This window comes from Cokeromyces recurvatus, assembly GCF_025118155.1.
Source record: "Cokeromyces recurvatus strain NRRL 2243 chromosome Unknown BX663scaffold_15, whole genome shotgun sequence".
In the NCBI taxonomy this organism is placed as follows: domain Eukaryota; kingdom Fungi; phylum Mucoromycota; class Mucoromycetes; order Mucorales; family Mucoraceae; genus Cokeromyces; species Cokeromyces recurvatus.
In genome coordinates, this window is record NW_026251401.1 from 612 (window position 1) to 17,100 (window position 16,489).

At 30.4% G+C, this 16,489-nt stretch overlaps 3 protein-coding genes across 3 annotated transcripts; 1 reads left to right on the forward strand and 2 right to left on the reverse strand.

Moving 5' to 3' along the window:
• Window positions 1–8,636: 8,636 nt before the first annotated feature.
• Window positions 8,637–10,916, reverse strand: BX663DRAFT_511446 (uncharacterized protein). The gene is made up of 6 exons (XM_051527890.1): window positions 10,695–10,916; window positions 10,450–10,631; window positions 9,884–10,158; window positions 9,448–9,819; window positions 9,090–9,316; window positions 8,637–8,924 (listed from the first exon to the last, which is right to left on the reverse strand). The coding sequence occupies exons 1-6, from the start codon at window positions 10,744–10,746 to the stop codon at window positions 8,695–8,697; spliced, it is 1,338 nt and encodes a 445-aa protein (XP_051382008.1). The 5' UTR covers window positions 10,747–10,916; the 3' UTR covers window positions 8,637–8,694.
• A 3,371-nt stretch (window positions 10,917–14,287) lies between these two features.
• Window positions 14,288–14,687, forward strand: BX663DRAFT_552466 (glutaredoxin; the record flags this gene model as incomplete). Its single annotated transcript, XM_051531368.1, has 2 exons — window positions 14,288–14,353; window positions 14,412–14,687. The coding sequence occupies 2 exons, from the start codon at window positions 14,288–14,290 to the stop codon at window positions 14,685–14,687; spliced, it is 342 nt and encodes a 113-aa protein (XP_051382009.1).
• On the reverse strand, window positions 14,546–16,482 carry BX663DRAFT_570313 (Rad17 cell cycle checkpoint protein-domain-containing protein; the record flags this gene model as incomplete). The annotated part of the gene is made up of 6 exons (XM_051532120.1): window positions 14,546–15,178; window positions 15,246–15,561; window positions 15,616–15,934; window positions 15,982–16,198; window positions 16,276–16,313; window positions 16,377–16,482. 6 exons carry the CDS (start codon window positions 16,480–16,482, stop codon window positions 14,714–14,716), a joined length of 1,461 nt encoding a protein of 486 aa, XP_051382010.1. The 3' UTR covers window positions 14,546–14,713.
• Window positions 16,483–16,489: the final 7 nt, after the last annotated feature.

Genomic DNA, 16,489 nt, shown 5'->3' on the forward strand with positions numbered 1-16,489 from the left:
AATGCTTCATCCTGGCTACCATCTCAGGGTTATGCCAAGGTGTATTTACGGTCTCAGTAGGTTGTTGTGAATCTGGAAGGTTAGGGTGCAATGTAACAGGAGTAGGAGTTATAGTCGCCTGTGATTGTGTATTAATGTTGTATATATGATGAGGTATTACAAAATATAGTATAGATATTCATGTTATAGAACAAGCTCTGGATATAATCATAAGTAATATTATAATAGATGAATTACATAATACAGGATAAAATATAAGCCTGAATATGAAATAAAACTCTGTATATAACATCTTGTAAATAATATAAAACTTATTGACATCCAATTGTCTAGATGTATCAATTATAAGACATCGTATCATTTCTAAATATTTATTTTTATAACCTTGTTAAAGGATTCAGGTCGTCTTTGATCCAATAAAATAAAACATAAAAGATATCAGGAACATATACTCAGATTAAACAATAAATTTTTTATTTAAAACTTGATCAGATCATTATAACACCCAATAGATAATCCATAGATCAGTCTCTTGAATCAACAAGACGTATATACGAATACTAACACTGTTTCATGACTCATGTTCTTTGACGGTTATTTCTATTTCTTTGATTCAGGATTCATTAATATAAATACAAGCAGTTGTTCAGACACAAAATAATCTTTTAACTTCTTCTTTAACTTTCTCTTAATATTCTTTATTTTTATTGAATAAAATCAGTCTCAAACTATACTTCCTTTTGTTCTCTTTTTATTTTCTCTTTTATCTTTATTTACATTCCATCACACCTTTCTCTCTTCTATTTTGTCTTTTATCTTTTATTTACCTTCCATCACAGATCTGCTACATAGTCTCCGTAGTAATCCTGAGCTTCAGAGTCCGGCAACAGACATTCAGACGCTTGCGTTTGACCATTGCTTGCTGGAGATCTATGATCAGCTACTTGAGCATTACAATCTGGATCTCTCTGATTACGTTGGGTTTGTCATACCTCCAGTTGATACAAGAGCTAATGCTGTTGATCCTAACATCCCAAGGATTTTAAGGGAGCATCAGCGACTAATTATAGAAGCACAATCAAGGCCAGTAAATACCCAGTTAAATTTTAGCCCTGATCAACAGCTGGTTTATGATACTATTATTGCTATGGTTGATTCAGATGATTCGCTGCCTCCGTCAAGTGGGAGAGTATTTTTTGTTGATGGTCCCGGTGGAACTGGAAAAACTTTTCTGTTTAATGCTTTATTGAATAGGGTAAGACGAGAAGGTAAAATTTCTGTAGCAGTAGCCTCAAGTGGTACTGCTTCTCTGTTACTTGAGGGTGGTAGGACATCACATTCCGTGTTTAAATTTCCCCTTAATGTTGATCCTGACAGTATGTGTAATATCAAACCAAATTCACCAACTGCTGATCTTTTGATGCAAACAAAATTAATTTTATGGGATGAGTCTTCAATGACCAGTAAAGACATTTTTGAAGCTCTCGACAGGTCCCTTAAAGACATAGCAAAGTTTGTAGATCCACGATTGGAGAATATCCCTTTTGGTGGTCGGCTTTTGGTTTTTGGTGGCGACTTTCGTCAAATTTTGCCTGTTGTTCCTAAAGGTTCACGATCACAAATTGTTAATCAATGCATTAATCGTTCATACCTTTGGAGCCATGTTCAAGTTTTACGACTTCGTACCAACATGCGTGTTCAGCAAGCATTATCTTCAAATAATACAGCTTTGGCTTCTGAATTAAGTGCATTTGCTACGCACCTTCTGGCTATAGGAGATGGTAGAGTAGACACTCACAAGATTAATTTGGGTGGCGAACCTCCTGAGATATTGGATATGGGTCTCATTGAGATCCCAAACAGTATGATTATCAGAGGTAACAACTTGATCCAACTTTTGCAAGCAATGTATCCTGGACTGTATCAAGTTCCCCAACAATTTTCTACAGCATCTCTTATCAATTCTGCGGTATTATCCACCACGAACAAAGATGTAGCTGTTATTAATGATTTGGTATTCGACGTTTTTCCTGGTGAAGCTACAATCTCTTTCAGTGCTGATGCACCTATAATTGAAAATGAAGATCTCTCAGTTCTAACTGAGTTTTTGAATTCGTTAGAAGCAGGTGGACTACCTCCACATGCTTTGAAGTTAAAGATTGGTGCGCCCATTATGCTGTTGCGGAACATCAGCCCAAAGCAAGGTCTTTGTAACGGTACTCGCCTGATCATCAGAACAATTTTACCTCACGTAATAGAGGCATTAGTTGCAACGGGCTCTCATATTGGTAATGTTGTGTACATTCCAAAAATTAAATTATTTAGCAGTAATGAGCCGACTACCCTACCACTCTCATTTTCAAGGACTCAATTTCCTGTTAGACTTGCATTTGCAATGACAATTAACAAAGCTCAAGGCCAGACTATGGATCGTGTTGGTTTATATCTTCCAAACCATGTATTCAGTCATGGACAGCTCTATGTTGCTTTGTCAAGGGTAAAATCGCCTTCTGCTATTAAGATTATGATTGATGCTGATTCTAATAGTGGAAATAACGATGAAAAATCTTATACTAGAAATGTAGTGTACAATGAAGTTTTATCCAACGATAGCTAAAATTTCTTTAAAATCATTAACAATAAACATCAACAACATTTTTATGTAACCACACAATATAAATGTACTATTTAGGCATTTTTTTTTTTTTTTTTTTTTTAATAATTGAATGTTAAATTCTTTCCAAACCCGCAGGGCGAGGAAGCCACCCCCGTAGTGCAGGTCAAGTTTTTTACCGGAACGTAGTGAAGGTGCAAAAAAATTACCGGAACGAGAGGGGAGGTGAGCAGCCTCGTTATTTTTTAAACAAATATTATTTTTTCTATTAAAATCTATTCTCAGCATGCCTCAATTACGTTTCAACCAAGAAGAATGCAGATGTTTTACTTGTTCTCTTAATCCTTTGGGTTACGACATTGTCCACAGACATACAGCTCGTATCCATCGAGAAAGAGATCTTCTGCAATTAGAGACATTCGATGGTAATAATTTAATCAGAAATAATACAATATAACTCAAAATAATAATAAAAAACGCGTAAATAATAACATTGTTGTCTAATTGACATCGTTTTTTGTGTAATTAATATATAGATGCTGTTCATCATCCTGATGAACAAGAATTATTCTACGATGCTAACGACGAAATCGTCATCGATAATAGTATCGAAGAAGAAGAAGAGGTTGATGCATTAGATTACATGGCTGGTGAAATAAGCCTTGAAGGTATTTTAATTTTTTTAATCAATAAAAAAAATAAATATTATAAATTCAACTCTAACATTCTGATCTTTTGAACAAACAGATAATGCTAGCAACAATAGAGTCGTTGAAAGTGAGCAGCTTTTCAATATTGGCTCCAATGAAGCTCTTCCTTTTTTCATTATGATTTTCCTCGTCTTTTTTCAAATTGGGAATCTTTCAGTTAAATCTTCTGAACTTTTCCTAAATTTCATGAATGCCGTTCTTAGCTTGCTTGGGTATCATTATAAGCTCCCTACAAAGCTTCAAACTGTCAAGTCAAGAGTAAGTGCGGACTTTGCCATTAGAGGTAATTTTACTAATTACTTTATAGACGTCAATTAATATATTTGTTTATTTATGTGTTATTAATTATTATTGCTATATATTATAGGAATGAGAAGATATATTGTCTGTAGAACGTGTAACTTTATTTACAACTATTCAGACATTATCGATGGCTCAGGCATTATCAAAAAATGCACAAACTTGAAAGTCCCTTCCTACGCCAATGGTATAAGACAGCGCTGTAATACTCCTTTAGTTATTAAAGACACGAACGGAAATGTGAAGCCTATCAAAAAATATGCATACAACTCCATCAAAACCACATTAGAGCGACTTTTTATGCGTAAAAATTTTGAGAAAAAGGTTGAGCATTGGAGAACTAGAAGTACAGTACCAGGAATGTTATTTGATGTTTTCGATGGTAGATACTTCAACGAATTTAGAAAAGAAGGTGAAAGTAATCCTTTTGTATCCAAAGAAGGTTCGTTGATGTTGAGCTTAAATGTGGATTGGTTTACACCTACTAAAGGTATGAACTATCATGTTGGTGCAATCTATCTTGTCATCAATAATCTGCCTCGAACTGAAAGATACAAACAACATAATATGATCCTCGTCGGATTGATGCCTGGTCCTTCAGAACCATCAATATCAGAAGTTAACCATTTTTTGAGACCAATGGTGGATGAATTGATTGAGCTATATGATGGCATTCTAGTTCCAACATTTTCAAATCCTAGCGGCAAAATTATTCGTTGTGCCCTCATGTCTGTTAATACTGATATCTCTGGGGATCATCCTATATATGATTATAACTTGATCAATCTCAATTCTAATAATTACACCACACATCATCGCCAGAATCCTATAATAGAATTGGTGGTAGCAGCGACTATGTTAGTGATAGTTCTGAAGATGTTATTATCATCGAATCATCATCAGATAATGACGACGAACATAACAATGTTATTGATGAGTCTCAGTTTTGGAGTCGAATTGTAGTTGTTAAGCCGCCGGTTGCTCCCATTTTCTTTTCCACTATAGCTAATGATACTAATTGTGATAAGTAAGTATTAAATAATACATCCCTATTATATATTAATTAAAAACTAATATAATATCTCGCTTATTAGTTACCTAATGAGTCACGGTATCTACTATAATCAGCATAGTAATCAGTACTTCTGTCGTGGTGGCTCTGCAATGTATTTAGAAGACGGTGCACGCGGGTTATGTTGGAGATGCAATGGTATCTTAAACCGTGATACTGGTAGACGTTGCTGCAAGGGGTCAAGTAGTACGGCTAGATTTGATAGTTTCTTCCATTATCGTCATATTTCGCCTGCTATAACCCTATCTGTATTATATTTTTGGTTGATGAGGGTCGGAAGAACTAGCATTGCATCACTTTGTGGTATATCACCTAAAACAGTCCGTTACTTGCTTCGCGATTGGTACCAACTAATCCAAGAAGATTTAAAAGAAGAAGATATGAAAATTGGAGGTCCCAATATAGTTGTAGAAATTGATGAATCAAAGTTCGGCAAAAGAAAATATAATAGGGGCCATAGAGTTGAAGGTAAAAGAAAAGCTGTTTATTTTAATTTTATTACTAACTTATTTTATACTTTAAATTAGGCGTTTGGGTTGTAGGTGGCGTTGAGCTTACCCCTGAGCGTAAATGCTTTTTAATTACTGTTGATAATAGGGATAGAATGACGCTCAGTGCTATAATTGAGAAGTATGTTCGCCCTGGCTCAATTGTTCGTACTGATTGTTGGGCAGCATATAATCGTATGACGAATCTAGGTATGAATTTGACTCATCAGACGGTTAACCATCGCGAATCATTTAGAAATGGGGATGTTCATACGAATACAATCGAAGGTAAATTGTTTTAACTTTAAAAAATGAATTATTATCTAATTTACTAACACTTTAATAATTAATTTATATTAAGGAACATGGAACGGCGTCAAAATCAACATTAGACCAGCACTCAGAACGAAAAAAATGGTACCATGGCTACTTGTTGAGTTTATTTGGCGTCGTAAACACCATGGAGATTTATGGGGCGGCGTTTTGAAGTGTTTACGTGAAGTTAGTTTTCGTCGCGGTGAGCTAAATCCTGCCTGGCATACACAAATGTCATCTTCAACATAAAATTAAAAAAATAATAAAAGACTTATTATTTCACATATATTTTCTCTTAGATGGTTAAACTTTAATTTTTTTAATATAAAGTTCGATATCATTTATATACTTTTTCAATTTTTACATTATAAGAAAACTATTTTCCATAAAATTCATATTAAAAATTTCTTAAATAAAAAATAAGCATATCTAGCACATTGTTAACATAGTACTCCAACACTGCACTAAATTTCTTCATAATTCAATTTAAAAGCGACAGATATGTATATGTTGTAGTCGGGCTTGCATAGATTACTATATAAAAAATTTCCTGGACGAGCATTTTGTAACAGTTAACCGAATTTTTTCTGTCTGCTTAAAATTATTTAAATATATCGTTTGATTCTTAAACAGATTTCCTTTTTGGTGCATCAAGTCTACAGAAAAAATCTCCAATTGTAAAGAACTCTTTGGGTTTTTGTCCAAATGAGATAAAATTGATATGCTCATAATAAAAGAAATGAGATCTTTCATCTTATATTAAAATATTTCAGAGGCTTGATGAAACTTTAATGAAAAAAGGAGTTATTTGCAGTGACGTAAGTCACGATGAGAACAAATTTTCCTTCCACACGGTTTTTTTCCTTTTTTTTTACCTTTTATCTTTACTTTTTTTTTTTTTTTTTTTTTTTCACCTTTTACCTTTTACCTTTTATTTTTCTTTTCTCTTTATTTTTTGTCTTTTGTCTTTTACCTTTTACCTTTTTTTTTTTCCTTTTTTTTATATTCAATTCCTTTCTTTTCTTACGTTGAACTTGTAACTCACATAGTGTACACCTAATGGGTTTCTACCTATTGGGATTTCCCCCTATGTTAACTTACATAGTGTACACCTAATGGGTTTCTACCTATTAGGATCCCCCTATGTAGTATGAGTTTAATCGTTAGGGTTTTTAAGTTACTTGGTGCGCGTCTTAATGGGTTTCTACCTATTACGATCTCTCCCATGCCTTAGGAATCTTTGTTATTATATCTAACAAACAATAATAAGCACAGAAGTTCATACTTCATGGTTAATTATAATTTGACTCATGACATGATGATGTGCAAGAATTTCTTAATCTTAAAATGACTATTTAATAGATTCGCATTGACTGGTAAGGAAAACAAAAAAGAATTTTAGAAAAAAATAAAAATATGACTAAGAACAAAAATGCATAGTAAACACATGAAAATATCTGAGAACATATTGAAAAAGATTTATTAAAATATAATGAAATTAAATAAAAATACAATTAAGTTTGTATCTATTTTGCTTTTTTTTTTTTTTTTTTTTTTTTTTTTGTACGAAGTTTTTCAAAATTGGCCTTTCAAACATCAAATTCTTATTCAAGTAATACTATTTGAATAAGATTAAATTCATGTTAGTAAATGAATTAGATTTTAAGAATAACTGCTTATAAAATAGTTCGGGGGCTAAGCATCTATCAAAGAATGAAAAAGAATACCGAATCTAACCCTGATGATTATTTATGATTACCAGTTTAGCAGCTTATCCTATACTATTACTCAGGTTTCCAGTAGCAGTTACATTCTCTTTGTATACCGTTATTAACATTTGCCCAAAGCGGCTCAATAGAATTTAAAAAGGCGAATAAGCCATTTTATAGCCTTGATTAATAACCATATCACGAACTTTGGGAACGTTATGTATAGTAGCATTATTCATTAATAAATAGTAATCGGTCATTCCATGAACATCTAAAGTGCTCCTTACGCTACTAATATATATTAGAAATTACTCACTTTATGTATCAATAGCAATGTTTATTTTGGTGCTAGTTGTTTTATCAACACTTTTCTTTGCTTGAGCAAAGTCAGACAAACAATTCCCTTTTCATATATTACACCGATAATTGTTGATATAATACCTTTGTTAGAAGGAATAACTATTTTGGTAGGTATTATTCGCTTAGATTTGTCAAAACTTCGTCTAATGTGCATACTACATTCAGTTTCATCAATAAAAAATTATGTTAGTCCATTTTTTTATCTATTTTCCATTCTAACACTTTTTTCCTATGTATTTGTAAAGTTTTCTCTGACATTCTATCAGTAGCAAACTTGTCTAATTTCTTGAGAATTAGAGATGTATGTTGTACACATTACTTATGGAGATTGGGTAATGTAGTCGAAATTAAAGCAGGAAAGGAAGAAAGTAATGCAATTACTTTTTTTTTAATAAAAATTACATAGAAAGTTAGCATGCTTCTCTTTAAGCTTCATATTATTTTTTCCTGAACGTAATGCTTTATTAAATGTCTAATAAGCATTTTTTATCGTCCTTATACAACTTTGTATAATACTGGGTTGTCCTCACTAAAATACCAATAGCTAATCCTGCTTTTCTTAAAGACTTTAAAGACATTTCTTACTCAATTATAAGGTTAATCAATTCTTGTATTTAAGGAGTATAGGAACGGTATAAGCCTTTGGTATTTGCTTTGACTTTAACAGCTTTTTTCTTCCCCATACCTCCCCTTTTTTTTAAATACTTGAGTTTTTAATTGTTGCTCTATATTTGTTTTTGATAAGTTTTTGTTTACTTTGACTCTGCAATTTTTATAGGTATCTAAATACATTAGAAGTTTAAACTCGAGTTTATTTTTATTCAAAAAAAAAAAAAAAAAAAAAAAAAAAAAAAAAAAAAACTCTTTTGACTTCATTTAGATATTATTGCTGCCAATGAAGATTTGATACTTTGTTTTCTAATAGATGCTTTGTTAAATCAGTTTTAGGAGTCTCGTCTATAATATAAAGGCAATTTATGAATTTTGAAGGTATATTTTTATAAGACGTTGTGTATATTAAATTAATATAGAAAAGTAAAAAGTAGATTGTCATGCAAGAAAAAAAAATTAAGATGTAAATTTGTTAGAAGATTTATTGCGATATTAACAGTTTTATGTAATTCCTTCAGTAAAAACAAGGTGGGATTTTTACATTCATATCATCTAAATCACTTGCTAACACCATATTTAGATTCCATTCTAAATCAAGTTTCATTTCCCAAATCCGACTTACTAAAGGTATCATTCTTTTGAGAAATTCGTCACTTTCTTTAGGGAAATAATATTCCTTTGTTTGTTTCATTCGGCAAACATATCCCCCAGGATTATCCATAAACTTCAATGATAGTTTTGCACCTATTTTCAATAAGAATAATAATTATTATTATACAGTTTTCAATATAAATTATTTTCAACTCTTCTTGTGAATAATAAGAAATGATTTATAAAGAAATCCAATTCATTTTTTTTTTTAAAATAAAAACACAATAATTCTTATTAAAAATGCATGTTGCTTTATACCTGAAATAATGACACCAATTATATACAATTCTTGCCTTATATTTGAGCAGTGATCAAATAAATTTAAAAGCATTGCTTTCAAAGTTTTTGGTAATTTAATACTACTATCATTTATTCCCTTTGTGGAGTTGGATTCAAGCTTCTCGATTTTCCCACATCCTAGTTCATATCTACCACAAAGAAACAAGAAATCGGGCCGTTCTCCATTTTTTTTCTCTCCATTCTTTCTACAGCTGAGATCTTTCTCTTTTTGTTTTTCATCTTCGCAGATGATGAGCAGCCTTTCTCACTATGAACATACAAAATACATCAATGTAAATAAATAAATGGTATATATGTTTAATCAAATAATCCTAACCTTCTGAATTTAACACTACTTGTGTCAAAAACGTTGTCGATGAAGCACCACATCCTCCGAAGAAGATCTTTTTCACTCAAATCTAATGCTGTAAAATAATTTGTATTGAACAAGTCAGCTGCATTAAGCAAAGATGTTTTTGCCCAATACAAATTTCTTTTTTCTTTCGCGCTGATTATTTGCTTGTTCAAGTACTCAAAAATTTCTTCAGTACTTGTTGTTTTTGGAATAGATTTCAGAAAAACTTCCATCTCTTCAGGTATATGATGACTTTGCTTCAAACATGAGGATTTTATTTCCTTTAACTCATCATAATTAAAATAAGAACACCAGTGTTCATCTTCGACATCCGAAATCAAAGAACATGAAAGACTAAGTATTGTTATAAATTATATAAATAAAATGTATAATATGACGCTATTAAAAACTAACATACTGTTCATAGTTGCAACTTAAAGCAAATGTCTCCATTACTTCTTCGACTCGTCGTCCAGTTGAAAGTACCCACATTTTACTTTTATCAAGGGCTTTGTACATTTCTTTTATTTTAGATTTTTCAGCAATACTTAAACCTGATTTAGAAGTAGTTGTATCTACGGTTCTTTTACTAGTTGATACTGACTTAATCTCCAAGTCAATCAAAGATGGCATACTAGACTTGCGTTCTATTATTCTGCATAGGATATTATCCCATTCAGGATTTGCATACGTCTTAAATAAAGATTGAATTCAGTATGTATATTTTCAAATAGCTGGGATTTCAAATATAAATCAAATTTGAATAAACCATTTTCTATTATCCCCCTTAACTTAAGATGAAACTTTTGAACCAAAGTATATGTGAACTATACAATAGAAAACGCTATATAGTTTGCGTTGTATGTGTTTCATTTTAAACTTAATAATAAAGTGATAATAGGCATAAACGGCTATACAAACTGAATATGCTTTACTCAAAATCCCTTATAACATACAAAAAGGGAAAAAAAAACTGCTATTTACCAATTTTATGTTTAACAAATTAGATGTAGACTTAATTCTATTAATCCAAACGCTTTTATATGTTTCCATTTTTTCGCTATTGGTATATGTATTTGCAATAAAATCCGTCATTTCATCTAAAATTGAATTTATGTTTAAATCAATTCGTTTTTCTTGAAGATTAAGGATTGCAGAAGCAATTTCTAGAAAGATGCGTTATTATATCGGGAATACATTTTTTAATAATTTCCTTTGCATTCTTTTACCGTCTTTATACTTGGGATCTACCAAAGAAATGTTTTCATTGATAAGTGACATATTTGCAAAGTTTTATAAGAGAAAAGAGGAACGTTTTTCTGCTTTTAATTATTATTATTAAACTTGAATGTGACCAAAATTACAAAAACAATTGATTCAAATAAAGAGCAATAGAGTTTCATCTAACTTGATATGAAACAATTTGTACTTGTATAAAACTTGTTTTCCCCTTAATCCTGCTTACGATTACACAACTTTTTTTTTTTTTTTTTTTTTTTTTTTTTTTTTTTTTTTTTTTTTTTTACTAATGTATGATGCATCATCATAAATAAAGATAAGTAGGCAATAAAGGATTAGATAAAAATAGACTATAAATAGTTAGTCAAATACTGCCTATTCAAAAATATTAGTAAAGAAAATCAAACTTAACTATCCTTTTATTTCATAATTAAAGGTAATTATTTGTATATAATTTCATATATCATCATTTAAGGCGTAGTTTTCTGTGTTACTATGAAAGTAATTAAAAGGACGAATCAAAGCTTCATTCCTGATATACAATATTTATGTCGTATTTTTAAATAATAAAATAAACGTAGTAGCCTCATAATATTGTTGCATACAAAAATAAAGTTAAAGTTTACAGTTAAACTAAATCTTCATACACAACACAAATACAGTAATAAGCAATTTTATAGCTGAAGCCAGGGTGCTACTAAAAATAATTACAATAATTCAGTAATTAAATGTTTGTTATCAATATACATAAACCAAGCTTGATATAATACACTTTACCGTATATGATGAATCAAGATGAGTTATCATAAATAGTAAATAATAGGAATAAGTATTTATCTATTATAACTGTTATATGCATGTTTATATGGAATTGATCATACAATAATATATATCCAGATTATACAAACTACATTCATTATAACAGGATATGAAATAATGATGTTAGACAATACATTAGGATAATATTGCATGTGCACTAGTTTGACATATTTTTTTTTCAAATCCTATCATAATGAATGTATTAAAACTTCTTTGAAGTTGATATTAATTCCTTCAAATATCACCATTAGTTCACTCAAAACTATAAAGCCAAGTGGAATACATAGGTCCAAAACCTTCAATGGCTTGACGAATATGCATATTAGGAGTAATAAAGCCTTTCCCATAAAGTCGAACATTCATTCAGACAAATTCTATCAATAGGTTATGCGCTTGATTAAGCTCATAATGGGTAATTGAATGTGAAGTAAGAATATGATTTTCATCTACAAATTACATCCAGTTAATCATACGCTGACCTACGAGCCTTTCTTTTAATATTAGTGGTGATTAAACAAGAATCCAAAATCGATATTTGTTACCATTCATATCAGAAAAAAAATTAATTAATATTTGTAAACTTAATGTAGAGAGTCTTGATGGCACAGTAATATCTTTTGCTTCTTCAGCCATCTCAATGAGATCTTTACTAGCTAAAAAGGCTGCAATAGAATGCATTTTTTTTCTTATTTTTAGCTTTATCCAATACTGCACCATCTTTTTAGTGGTTTCAAGATAAAAGATTATGCAGATCATTAACAACAGCACATTGAACAATACCTAAGTAATGTAGTCTATGCAACTCACACTATTTAACACCCTATTTCTGTTCAATTCTTTTCCGTCTTGGTTCGGTCTCAGTGTTTTCCCACAATAACACTCGCTTATAATATGTTGTCTTGTCATGAAGATGCTAAGAAGAACAATTAACATTAGCAAAGAACTGTTGGACTGGATTATCCTCACGGACTGGGAAAAGTATCTGTATATTTACAACAGGGAACAAAAGAATTGGTTGAGGTAAATCCACATACTTTTTTTAACTACTGGTAGAAGACAATTAACTGTGGCAAGAGCGCAACAAATCATTCTGACATTAGGAGCCGTATATGTTTGGTATGAAGATGCCTTTATATAATTCAAGTAACACATCTACCATAGAACGACGGAAGCGATTTATTTCAGAAGAAACTGCTTCAAGAGGGCAATAACATTACGTATCTAAATCACAACAGTTAATTTATGTACCAGAGTAATCATGTATATATTTGTTTTATATTTAACTTGTAATTAATTACTTTAGATAATAAAAAAAATCAAAGCAGCCTTAATTCGACAGCTTCGAAGTGCGTAGAAATATATTTAATCTTGATACAAAACTATATTATTTTAGGTTATCAATATCAAAAGTTATAAACTTTATAAGCCCACATATTAAGTAAAATCTTCATAAAGTTTTTTTTTCTTCAAATGTGTTGTCTGTACTTATTAATAATGTTAGTCTTCAAGATGCTGAATCATTAACAGTTATAGATCTAAACACTTTAAGCGAAATAATAAATTTAAATAGTGAAGATAGTATGTTGGAAAGCATATTTGAGCACAGACCTAATCTTTTTGAAGCACAAAAGTGAAAGACTGACTTATATAAAGCTCCATGTGTTCTTGAATGCATGTAAGTATCTAGATTAAAAGTAGGAAAAAGAAGAGTTTACTTATTTTGTCTAGTATTGAAAAATGTCCATTGTGGTAATAACGATGATTCGGCTACTACATGGCATCGAGAATTTACTAACATTCTAGATATTATCATCAAAAGAACATCATTGAAGGTTCTTGACGGTGAATATATATTAAAATGCACATACGTGATAGTTTATTATAATCCAGTCATTCTTTTTTGATATGTTTAGTGGGAATAGTACAAAGCCTCGTGAACAGAAAATTGATATGGTAACCTCCACAAAAGATATTAATAATACAATAGAACTTTCCTTGAATGAATAGACAACTCCTAATCTCGCTAAGAACTAGAGATCAAAAGATAATTTCATCAATTGTTGTATCCTTAACCAGTTAATGAGAATTATTCACGAGAATAGGCAATTACTTGCAATGGATAGGATTGATCCAGTAGGATATGTATATATCCTCAAATATCAAGAAGGTGTTTATATTGCAAAAAGTGCTTAAAAAATTGTTTATACTAGACGATTTATCACAATTGAAATCTTTCTTGCCAATATTGCAGACTTTGCTTGTATAGAAAAGTTTTTATACAAAATTAAGTAATAAATATGCAGACAAAGAGTCTGTATGATCTTTTGGTTTAGATTACATCATCAATCAAAAGATGGTTCTCAGAATGAAGCAGTCGTTTCGCTGTTTGCTTTCAGCCCCAAAGCTAAAGCTTAAAAAGAGAAGAGAAAAGCAGACGAAATTTGATCTTGAACTTGTCTTATTATTATTATTATTTTTTTTCTTTTAAAAGATAAATAAATAAATAAAAAATGATAAAGATGTAATAGTAAAATTTCAATATTTCACTTCAACACAAAGTTAAATGGTTAATTCAAAAAAAAAAAAAGGGCACTACAATAACACATAGTACAAGTAATTATATTAGCAGCTATTATCTCCAATAGAGGAATTTATAATCATTATAATAATTCATTGGGCAAAAAATTACTTTAACTTGTCACATAATAAAATAAGGTTTTTTCTTTCTTTGTTTCTTTCTTCAGAAATATCCTTCGATATATCCATGTCTGTTGTGAGTCAAGGAATTCGAGACTTTGTAAATAAGGCCATAAAAGACAATAAAGTGATGGTAATTCAAATGTTTTGTATTTAACAATTACAAAATAAACTCAATCAGAATATAAAAGATCTTTAGTAAATCATATTGTCCTTACTGCATAAGGGCCAAAGACTTATTTGACGATATTGAAGTGGATTATAAAGCTTTAGAACTAAATGACCACAAAGATGGGGAGGCTATTCAAACAGTCTTGAAAGAATTAACAAATCAAAATACTGTTCCTAATATATTTATTAATCAACATCATGTTGGTGGTTCAGATTCATTAAGATCTGCCTTAAAATCTGGTAAACTAGAAAGACTTTTTAAAGAGGCAGCGATTAATTATTCAAAACTCAAATAAAGTTTTGTTCTCTATATAATACAATTTTAATAATTCATGAATAAAGCTAAATCTGACCCATCACCATAGATATCATCAAACTCATCTTCACTAAAATCTTGTATTGGATCAATTTGCATTTCTTTATCTTCATCTGATTGAAGTGATTGTGCTCTTAAAGTTGCAGATTGTAACACCTCTTGATAATAGTGTTCGTTTTTATATTTTAATAGAGCATTTTGAACATCAACTAATTTTGGTTTAGAAAACGAATAAAAATTATAGCTACATGTTGTTTTTGGCTTAATCATAATGCCCGTCATAGTCACTAGATTACGATATGTGCTTGGCATATTTTCTTGCCAGTCATAATTAGATCGAATCACATCTGCATCACTTATATATTCTAATGATCTACTGCAGCTTTCAATATCTTCAAAGAAGTTTAAACAATTCTGATGTAAATAATTAATAAAAAGATCATTGTCTACTGGTATTTTGTTTAAAATATGCTAAATAAATAAGAAAAAAAAATATAAATTAGGGAAAATAATATGATAAAGTATTACTAGGGCATACCTCAGGCTTTGATTCAAAAGAATCGTCTTTATTTCTCTTGGCATAAAGTACTTTACCAACAGCATGAAATAAATCTAAGGGCCCTGTCCTTTCATCAAATGCTTTTACAGAACTTATCTTTGCCTTCTTTTGACCTTTTCCTAATAGATTTGAGTTTGGTGTAGCATAGAATTGTAAATTATTAATAGCAGCTCGAATGTCTCCTTCACTCTTTTCTATTAAATCTACTAATTGACTATCAGACAATCTTGTTTGTTCATTTGACATTATCTTTTTCAATATTTTTTTCATGTTCGTTGTTGTTACTGGTTTGAATCTATAAAGATAATGTGAATTAGAACTTGAATTTAGAGAGTCTTATTTGCATTACCTAATTTGTTTCACTCTCTTGTCGTCTTCTAAATCTCTGGGTATAATATCAATCGTGTTATTTAGTTTATCATCATAATTTCTTCTGCTAAAAGTTGATTCCATCCACACATCACTTACAACTAAAATAATCAAACATGGAATAGAAGATTCAACTGAAGATTTTAATGATGCATGAAATGTTCTTTTAACTTCATCTGTTGTGAGATCGGGTATATCATCTATAAAAATAACTTTTTTCATATCTTGCTTTTCTTTTTGCATAATTGATCTTCGTATAGAAGAGGTTAGGAATTGCCTAAATAAAGTCATTGTATTTACTACACAAAGGTTAGTCAAGAGATACATACCAACATTATATCCTTACCATAATTATGTTGATCATACTCATTAATCGGATTGATCCATTCTACAAGTTCAAGTGGCATTGTTTTTTCAAGAACTCTGATTAATGTACTTTTGCCACAACCTGTTGGACCAGATAATAATAAAAGTTTTATAGGTTGTTGTTGATTTCCGATGGATGAACAATTAATGGCATCTTTCACATCTTTTATTTTATCTTGTCGAACACATAAATCAGACTAGTAAAATAAATAAATGTCAATAAATGTATAAATACAGATGTATATACATATTATTTAAAAGAAAAGTATTGTACCTCTACTTTTGGTGCATATCGATCTACCCATAATTCAACTATCAATTTAACAAATAATGTTAATAAATACATTCTTTATATTTTTTTTCCATATTTTATACCTTCTGGCGTTCTATCATTATATAAAGACTCTTCTCTCCTTCGTTTCCCTTGACTAGAGTAATGTTGACTAGAAGATTCAGGTAGAATAAATTCTAATTCTTCCATTTCAAGA

What these genes read in the sequence shown, in the direction of transcription:
- BX663DRAFT_511446 (XM_051527890.1), bottom strand. Translation starts at nt 10,746, where the DNA reads ATGTCACTTATCAATGAAAACATTTCTTTGGTAGATCCCAAGTATAAA. An exon ending in AGATCCCAAGTATAAAGACG is followed by an intron (nt 10,632 to 10,694) that starts GTAAAAGAATGC and finishes GCATCTTTCTAG; the next exon opens with AAATTGCTTCTGCAATCCTT. An exon ending in TTAAGTTGCAACTATGAACA is followed by an intron (nt 9,820 to 9,883) that starts GTATGTTAGTTT and finishes AACAATACTTAG; the next exon opens with TCTTTCATGTTCTTTGATTT.